Below are 10,563 nucleotides of genomic sequence, written 5' to 3' on the forward strand. Positions count from 1 at the left end.
ATTGGTATTCACAATAAAATAAAAACAGGCCAAATGCACATGCCATTGTATGCTGCTTTTTCTTGATTCATGTTTGATCCTTACTCGTTTGGTAATTTCATATAATTGTTATAAAACAATGAGTATGAGACGGCAAAGAATAGCCCTCCAACATATTACACTACTTAACCACTAGGCGGAGATCAAAATGTGATTGATGCCTAATGTGGAGTTGGATTCAAACATTTACATAGTCATTTCCAATGACTTTCCAAAATTCTCTCATAGTGTTTCACAGATAGATGTTTTATTATCTTATTGCTGTTTGATATTAGGAATGTATGCTACTTTTTCCCCCTCATCTCACTGCTCTGTGGAGCTTCTGTGTCTGTGAAAAGACGGATCCAGTGTTGATTTTGTCGACTAAAACTATGCCGAAAAATGTTTGTCGACTGCATTTTTTCACTGACGAAAACTAAATAAAAACTAAGCTGTGATGGCTAAAACTAAGACTAAATATATTGACAATTTCGTCAACAAAATAAAATCTAGACGAAAACGTATGTTTGGTTGCTCTCAGGTGTTGTGTGCTGAAAATAGATCTACAAGCTCAGCGCAACGCTTGTAGATCGGCTATTTTAAGCATGCAACCAAGTGTAAAATCAGATCAGATGATTAAAACTAAATGACATATGAGTATGACTAGGAGTAAGACTAAATCAAAATTTGCTGTCAAAAACAACACTGGACAGGTCTCAGTGACATTGCCTGATAAGTAACAGTCACTTGCACCTTTTTATCATCGAACAATGGGCTCAAGGAGAACTCGTGTGTTCTTGAGGTTACAAGATGGGAGTGCTCGTCTTTTGTGAGCCCATAAAATGACGAGCATACCTCATTACCTCAGCAATAAAATAAGAGAATACGGTTTTCACTGCAAAGTAAGCGTTGTCACTGTGCAGAGTCCAGCGAAGGGTTCACCGGTTCCATTTGCGGGAGTCAATCTGGGACGTTTCTTTTCTTTTCTTGTTTTGTTTTTTATTTCGGTCTGGTAACTCTTGCAGGATCTGAACATAGATTCAGGGGACCATGCTGCTCTCGGGGAAGACGGTCAAGCTCATCCTCTACGAGGGGCTGCAGTTCGCCGCTCTCTGCGTGCCCGTCTTCGTGGTCATGGAGAGGTTTGCGGCTCTCATGCACGACGTGAGGGGAGGCGACCCCACGGCCTACTGGCTGGTGGTGGCGGCGTCCATCGCCTATGTGACCTCTGTGACACTGCTGGTGTGGGTTCCCCTGAAATACCTCATCCTGAAGCAACGCAGGTTCATTACTGAAATCACACAGTGGTGAGTGGCGCATGTACTGTATGTTCAATCGTTGTTGTTAGTTCTTATTAGTAAGCACATATTATAATTGTTTGTACCTGACTGGGTTTTAGATTAGTATTATTGTTTTTGTACTCGATTGGGTTTTAGATTAGTATTAATGTTTATTGTACTTGATTGGGTGTTTGATTTTATTTTTGTAAAATAGAAAAGCCTCCTGTGGACAGGTGATGAGAATTAGCATGTGTGCTATAATCACATATCAATGCATCTGGTTCGTCCAATGTAATTGTGATGTCCATGACAAAAAAATAAATAAAAAATAAATAGCTCATTGTGATTTATTGTTTTAAAACGGGGGTCTTCAATGTTTTCAGGCCGTGGACCCCCTTGGTTGAGAGAGAGAGATGAAGCAGGGACCCCCACAACCTTCTCTTAGATTCCATATAGTTTCATTGTTTGACAGCAGGACCATCGGTGTATTTTGGATTGAGGCCAATTTGTGTTTTCAGATATGTAACCACTTGAACCGTCAATACTTAATAAACTTGACCTTTCACTCTGTACTTCTTTTTCCCTTCTACACCAAACCTCTTTGCCGAAAATAGCCGCTCTACAAGCTCACAGGGCGTTGTGAGCTTGTAGATCTGCTATTTTTGGGCTCAAGTTCTCAGAATATGGACTCTAGGGTTCAAGTGGTTAATATAACAAAATTTGAAAAGTTTCCAAAGATTTGGATGACCCCCTGTAGTAACTCTGAGGACCCCCTGTTGAAGACCCTTGTTTTAGAACAAATAGTGGTATTTGTGTCAGGGTGTATAATATGTATGTGCTGTAAGCTGTGAAGGATCAGAGCTTTGTTTGCATGATTACTGGTCGTGCTTGGACGGCTTTCAAAAACTGCTATTTTTGTTTTTCAGGAGGCCAACTGCATTGGCCTACGTCCTCCTGTGTACACTACCGTGTTTTGCCATTTTTATAGCTGGCTCCAAGGTAACGCCATCAAGACTGATCACGTAATATCACACACAGGACATTTAGAGATTTTATGTTTTCTGTCATGCTTCGTTGGGGTCCTTCAAGAGCTATATTGCATTCATTGCCACATTGGCACAAACCCACTTTGCCTTGTGTAAAATAAGGTGTTGTCAGGGTATTATAGTTAATTCATGTGGCATCGATATCTGACACAAGGACAGTTAACCACACCAAAAAAGGAATACTGTGTGAAAGGCTTCTACTAAATTTCTAAAGTGTCTTTGACTTATTAAAACCCTGTTTTTCCACCCAATACTTTTTTTTCTGGGGTTGTCATCACTTCACATGGAAAAGGATCAAAGATAACTTTACTAAATTCAGGAAATGCATTGGAAATGTGCCTCTTGTCACAAGACAGTAATGTGGGTATTCAGTAACTATTCAGTAACCCATGGTGAACATAACAGGTTGGCCATTAACTCAAACACATGCCATTCTCCTCGCTGGAGTGAGAAATGTTTAAACACAAACACAAAGGTTGCATTCTGTAATGACATTTTTTATTCTAAAACTTGTAACGGCGTAAATAATGGCATCTCACCAAAGAGTTGGTGTCACAATGTTATTATTAGATGCTTTTATTCATGTCATGTTTAAGGTGTTTATTCATTTACATATTTCTGTGTTTTATTACACAGATAATAAAAGTTGGTTCGGTTTATTACATTTGTAACACTTTCAAATCACTATAAGCCTTATTCACGGCCCGCCCATTCAGCAAATTTCTCAGCATCCCCCGGGTGCTGACATCAATTTAGAAGGGGAAACAACAGAAATAGCTGGACTTAAAGCCAACAAATCATTATTTCGAACGGTAAAGTAAATTATAATGCTTTGTGCCTTTTACTATCTTGTGTTCTTGATCATGCTAGCCGTATTTTATACTTTACTATTCGGAAATTGCATTAATTTGCGATTTCTGTGTTAACTCTATAGGCTATAGTAGGATTTTCCCCTTCAAAATGTGACTTCAGCACCCGGGGGATGCTGAGTGGGCGGGCCATGAATAAGGCTAATTGAAGAGTTTCAATTTCAATTCTTCCTTTTCCATCCCACATATTCATAGTTTCTGACTGTCAGTTCAAATGTCTTTTTACCTGTTATGGGCTATACTGTAGGTACAGATGGATAGAGGCCACAGGTTTGATCACTTCACCGAATTGCCTGTCTCCTTGGTTCTCTTCTCTCTCATCTGTGTGGATATTACAGACAGGATCCGCCCATACAATCTCACCGGACAAGGTAAGGCCTACACTTCCCTGCATCGCTGAAGATGGACCAACATCTAGTCACTCTGGAATAAGAGCGTCTGCTAAATTCCTAAATTGTAAATTGTAACACTATTCAGTGTTGATTTCGTCGACTAAAACTATGACGAAAAATGTTTGTCGACTGCGTTTTTTCACTGGCGAAAACTAAATAAAAAATACAAACTAGACTAGACTAAAACGTTAGGGACTAGTGCTGAAGAGTCATTTTATGTTTGGTTGCTCTCCATTGCGCTGCAGCGCGTTGTGAGCTTGTAGATCGGCTATTTTCAGTACGCAATCAAGTGTAAAATCAGTCATTATGATACCATCTAGGCCTGCGAAAATACATTTTAGTTGACTAAATCCACTGTAGATTTAGTTGCCTACAATCTTGTGATATTTAGTCGACTAAAATTAGACTAAAACTAACTAAATCAAAATTTGCTGTAAAAAAACAACACTGACACTATTGAAGGATATGCGCCCAGGTTTTGAAGTGCTCATACAATTTGCACAATGTCTCCTCTAGGATCACTAGACACTGATAGTAATTTGCCTTCCTTTTACATTTGTTCCACCAGACTGTCCCTTAAATCACCTCAACTGCAATGAATTAAGAAGGATTCACCCTTTGTCAGCCTTCTGATTGGTCCCTGACTGACCAACCAGCTGGCTCTTCCTGCCTTGTCCCGCCCTGGTTCCGCCTTTTTTATGTGGAATTTGCTAAAACATTTTGGAGTAACAAAAACATTTAAAAATATTCCCAGTCACTATACTGCACCTGAGAGGCTCCTTTTTTATTTTACTGAAACCAATTTTAAAATTAGAATTGAATACACAAAATAACAATAAGAAGCAACTGAATTGCAATGGTAGTGGATGGAGAGAAAGGACTTTTGTCCAACCAAGACACAGCAACCAATGGGTGCGAAGAGGGGCTGGACAATGGGCGGGACTTGACAAAGGGTGAATTGCTATTGTCACAAGATCAGTCTTACCCTAGCATGTACACATTTTAGCATAACGTCACTGTCGGGCAGAAACCTTGTATCTCCAAGTTTCAAGTTTGTACGTTTTTTTTCACCAAGTAAAGCCCTGCTTCATCATATTAGGCTGTCGCACAAAAGTAGTGAAAACAGCCGATCTACAAGCACATAACGCCTCGCGGCGCGAGGCGTTGTATGCTTGTAGATCGGCGATTTTCACTAGTTTAGTTCATTTTTAAAATGATATATACAAAACGAACGGTCTTGGACATACAAGGTTTCCACCCGACAACGACGATAACTATCATGTGTACTGTGTGCATGTGTCCCCGGCATCAGGAGTAGACGTGGACCTCGATTCGCCAGGGCCCGTTCTCACCCACCTGGAACAGGTGAGCACCGTATCAGGCCAGCTGCACTCTGACAGAGGCCAGAACGGGTCACCAGCGGGCCAGCCAGAAGTCAGGAACGGCGGCAGCACCACAGGGGGGTGGAGGGACCAGGACGACGCCCACAGCCACTCGACCATTACCTCGCGGCCCGCCAACAGCACTGCCTACCTGTATTCGTCGCGGCCCCGGTCCTTCTCCGTCTCCGGGCCGCTGCGTGTCCTGTGGGCCAGGGATGGAAGGTCAGAGGTGTTTGTTGATAGCCTCATGTTCTGGCTAGACACGGTGGAGATGCTGCGAGTGGCGGGTGAGACGTCGGTGTATTACTCGGCGTGGGTGTTTCCCGTCTTCATCCTAGCCTTCCTGTCCACTCTCAGGCTGGTCGTTACACCCCAGAACCCCCTGTTGTCCACTGCTGGCGTGGCTCTGCAGGACCTGCCATTCTTTGTGGTGCGAGTAGCCCTGATCGCTGTGTTTGGTTATGTGACGCCCGTTCTGTACCCAATGAAAAACCTGCTGGTGTGCCTGACTTATGTCTACTTCACGTGCCTGACCAAGCTGAGGATTTTCAAAAGCGAGAGCATGTTTTAGCAAGGTTTTGGGATAGGATGTGCGTGTTCTTCCTCTTTAAGAAGGACAGATATGAAATTATCTGTTGAACAGTTGCTTTATTTATTGTATTGCACCACGGGTGATGCAGTGTTGGTCGGAGCTGTAGACTTAAGAGATCAGGACTTGAGGCTTGAATTATTTGCAACTTAGGGTCGATTCACACTCTAATAAAGAGCCTAACTAATTTCGGTTTAGGAGGGCTCCCCGACCCGAAATGATTTAAGTTCGGGGGGAGTCCATTCATACTTTATTAACGGGTAGTGCCGAAGTCGCTTGTAAATATTGGAGGTCCATGTCATGACAACGTTTGTGGCCGATGAATGAGCGTTGCAGGGCAGATACATATCTGACTGGTCCTCGCTGTACGCTGAATGACTGGAGGTCCAGTGAGTAGCAGCTCCAGCAGACAGCAGCACCAGTGGGTTACGGGGTCTCTTCTCTCTCTCACACTCACAAACGCTCGAGCTCTGTCGAAAACATTTAATCTACAAGCTGACATTATAGACGTGTCGCCTCTCTTGCTGCATGCATGTCATCACACAGTCACAACTCGTCGTGGAAAACACGGAACGGAACACTAGCAAAGTTGTGTTTAAGCGTGCGTGCGTGCGTGCGTGCGTGCGTGCGTGCGTGCGTGCGTGCGTGCGTGCGTGCGTGCGTGCGTGCGTGCGTGCGTGCGTGCGTGCGTGCGTGCGTGCGTGCGTGCGTGCGTGCGTGCGTGCGTGCGTGCGTGCGTGCGTGTCAGAGCGAGAACCAGCTGACAATGTATCCGCTCTGCGACGCTCAATGCACGGCCACACAAGCATTGGAAGTCGACGTGTCTCCCTCCTTAACGACCGCTGTTTCCTTGGCTTCACAGCCGAGCATATGAACTTGGAGCCGGGCTGAATGAATGAGAAGACACCGAAATTAAGTCGGGAGGTCACAACATTTCGGCAGCACCGTGGAGCCGAGTTTAGTCGGTTGACGCCCCCCCGAACCGGGAGGGGAAACCCATATTTGGGTCTGGACATTGCCGAACCGAAATTAGTTAGGCTCTTTATTAGAGTGTGAATCGACCCTAAGTCTTTCATCTGATTTGACTTCAGCAAAATCTTGATCATTGAAATAGCTTATTTAGAGAACAAAGCAACATTAAATATATCACTCTTGTGGGCCTAGTTTAGCCTGTCTGTCGTTTTATTTTCATTTTTATATATAACCTTGGTAATAAGTTTGGCACTACCAAACTTGCCTGGATATTTGATTATGGGAATAGGCTGATCTTGAGACTTGGACTCGAATTGGACTAAATGAACACTTTACCACAAAACAACTTTTTTTCTATAGATTACTTTAGATTGCTTTAGTAAAGCCTTGAATCATTTTGGGTCGCATTCCAAAATGACAATAGAGATTTTGGTAAACTTCTATTGTAAAATGTTTATTTAGAATAAAATGTATGAACAGTCCCTGTAAACCGTAGAATAACTGCCAGATAAATACTGTATATCCATCAATTCTAACTGGTCCTTGTAAAGTCTAAGCTGAACACCAGAAATGACCCACCCCCCAACTGTTTACTGTGAATATTTGTTTTATTGCTTCTAGTGTTGATGATGTCTTGTATATTATTGTATATTATTATATATCTTTAAATACTGACCCTGTGAAGCCTATTGATTGATTGATTGATTGATTGATTGATTGATTGATTGATTGATTGATTGATTGATTGATTGGATACTTTATGAACAGTTTGCCACCAGTACAGAGGTACGATTATACAATGGTGCTAAAAGGTTAATAGAAAATTAGTATTTTGTGGGGTGAAGGATTCATTTAAGCACTTGTGACCTGACCTTTCTCGATTTTGACTCATATCGAATTACTTCAGAACTGACTTGCACCCGTCTCTAACTTTCAACAAGCTTTTTATTATTTATAATGCAAATGTTTTACAACATAAAAAAACAAAGTGTAGAAGAAGTACAGGGTGCAGACAAATAACATGACAATGTTTCCATGTCAATATCTTCATCAGGTCAGCAACTAAATTCAACACTTGGACTAATAGAGTTATTTGAGATCATAGACTGTAAAAAAATATGGATGGTTGGACCCATCACGTGACCCATTGGTTTCTATCAGAGCGAAAATTAAGCTTTTTTGCCCTCATATGGGTGTCCGCCATGATTGTTTCAATGGTACCCAAGGAATGCTGTTGGCTGCCAACAGTCACGTGCAACCGCAGGGATACTTGGGACATTGTCTTGAGCTTGCCAAAAATAAAGCACACAAAGAAGAATCAATTATAAAATAAATGGGACCATATTTTAACAAAACGCATATCATCATTATCATTGTGATTGAAAATGAGGCTTTAAACTAGCGTCAGGAACCATAATGTATTTATGACAATGTTATGGTAAGAAAATCTAATGTAAAAGTTGGGGGGAAATGAATGGAATCCTATGGAGAACATGTTGCTTTTGGTACCACAACAGCTGGCCAATCATAGGAACTTTTATTTCCGTGTTTGCTTCATTTTAAATCCGGACAACTGGTCCACTGGTTGAGATTTGACTTGGATTTATAGCAGGTCCTTCATATTCACTTTTTTTTTATTATTTGCTTACATCTAAGTTGTATTTATTGATGTTTTTTTGTGGTGCTTTGTGAGCTAAAATGTGTTTAAATTTTCAAAAAGATGAATGTCAGTGTATCAATGTTATCTTTCAACTTTTATCTGTTAATAGTAACTACATTAAACATTTTAAAGGTGATAACGGTTCACTCCATTTTTATTTCTCATGTTGAACCAGCTTTACAGAAACGTCATGTTCTTCACTTACCATGGGGCAACTAATCCACAAGAACAGAGATAAGAGGGAGAATCTATCTTCAAGAGAATATCCCTGTGCAGTCAATACAACATGGTAAATAATTAACCCAAATCAGACAATCGGATAAAGGTTTAACAGAGAATGGATTGGCACATTAGGCAGGCATAAAGAATACGACAACCAAAGTCCATATTGGCTGCTCTAAGCCAGTGGTTCCCAAAACTTTTAGCTCAAGACCCAAAAGAGAGATTAGACTGACAGTCCTGCCACACATAAACTAGGGATGGGACAATACGCAATATTATCGTTTATCGTGATAAAAAAACACTCACGATAATCATATCTTGGAGTTTTAATTTATCGTGATATCGTCATCCGTCATGCACTGGGATCAATTCACCTTTTATTTGCCGAGCTCAGCTGCATATCTGGTACCACTACCATTTAAACCAGGGGTTAAACATTCAATTTCGCGATTGCGATCATGCCTACTACATTTTTGGAGGTCCAAAAAATATATTTTTTAAAAAATTCTCAAAGAGGTTCGTCGGGGGTCCGTCGCGGGCCGCATTGGACCTCTTCGCGGGCCGCAAAATGCCCGCGAAATGGCAGTTTGACACCCCTGATTTAATCCCTCTATTGGTAAAAGGTACTTATAATTTACGTACTTGATACAGTCTCTTTTTCACTCTCTATCAAATGTCTTTGCCAAAAAATAGCCGATCTACAAGCTCACAACACGTCGTGAGCTTGTAGATCTGCTATTCTTTGGCAAATATTCCGCCTCAGGATAATGGATCTTGATTATCGCGATACTATCGTAAATCGCGATTTATTTTGTCACAATCGTGATATGAAAATTTCATATCACGGCTGCCAACAGTCACGGTCTTGGACATACAAGGTTTCCACCCGACAACGACGATTTGTGGATTTAAAAAAAAAACAAAACACACTCCATTCCCATTTAAATACATTGGCAGAATCCGACCATCCATGCTTCCACACAATGCCAAATGCAGGACACTAATTGACACACTGCATACAGGGGCGTCACAAGGGGTAGGAAAGTGGGACTGAGTTACCAGGGCCCAAGGTGGAGGGGCCCTAGTAACTTTAGCTATTGAAAAATAGCAGATATACAAGCTCACAGCGCGGCACCAAGTGCTGCGCTGCGAGCTTGTAGATCTGCTATTTTTGAAAAAAATCTTTGAATATATGTATTTTTTAAGCGAACATTTCTAACTCAAATTTTGCTTCTGGGGGTCCCTAGAACTAAATATTTTGAGATCGGGGTCCGTGGGCCAAATACATATCATCTTGGGGGTCCTAGACATAGGTTTCTTGCACACATTTTCACGATTTTTCAAAAATAGCAGATATACCGGTACAAGCTCGCAGCGCGGCACTCGGTGCCGCGCTGTGAGCTTGTATATCTGCTATTTTTCAATAGTTAACATTCATGGGGGGGGGGGGGGGGGCAGTGAATCCTTGTACCCAGGGCCCAGAATTTGGTGTGACGCCCCTGGGTAAGGCTAGGCATGCAAATCAACATCGTTGCAGTTTGAATGGTCAGACTGCTGCAGGGTTGGGCAACTTTGATGATGGAGAGGGCCACTATATTTCCACTCTCATTCCAGAGGGCCGCGTTGCATAAACTGTCGGGCAGAAACCTCTTATCTCTGTTTTCTTTCTTTTTTTCTCGTAATCTTTTTTTCTTCGTCATTCTATGTCACACAAAAGTTGCAAAAATAGACGATTTAAAAGCTCAAAATTTGAGCTTGTAGATCTGCCATTTTTGCAATTCTTTATTGGAATCCGGAATATTCTTTTTTTAACTTTATGAACTTAAATGGAAATACATTGGACAATCCAATTTTAATTCTAGTCATAATTTAAGCTATTAATATAGACGCTAAGTAATTAAAGCATGTTTAGAATTGTAGGAGCTGAAATCAAATACGTGGCCCCCGGGCCACCAGTGGCCCATGTAACAGTATGCACTACTGTGACATAATCACTCTGGCTGAGGGTTATCATAAAACTGTACCCCCACGGTGTGGTTCAATGAGACACGGGCACCACCCAGAGCCATGGCGTTTGCACGGCACATTCCGAGCGCTGCACGGAAAATGACATGGCAGACATGAACAGAGATG

The 10,563-nt window shown here is 41.8% G+C and overlaps 1 protein-coding gene across 1 annotated transcript; it reads left to right on the forward strand.

Annotated features, from left to right (window-relative positions):
* Positions 1-1,068: 1,068 nt before the first annotated feature.
* Positions 1,069-5,558, forward strand: tmem236 (transmembrane protein 236; the record flags this gene model as incomplete). Its single annotated transcript, XM_080725644.1, has 4 exons — positions 1,069-1,325; positions 2,225-2,297; positions 3,461-3,584; positions 4,918-5,558. 4 exons carry the CDS (start codon positions 1,069-1,071, stop codon positions 5,556-5,558), a joined length of 1,095 nt encoding a protein of 364 aa, XP_080581770.1.
* Between the last annotated feature and the right edge of the window lie 5,005 nt (positions 5,559-10,563).

Source organism: Nannobrachium achirus, assembly GCF_963921795.1.
Source record: "Nannobrachium achirus genome assembly, chromosome: 5".
Classification (NCBI taxonomy): Eukaryota; Metazoa; Chordata; class Actinopteri; order Myctophiformes; family Myctophidae; genus Nannobrachium; species Nannobrachium achirus.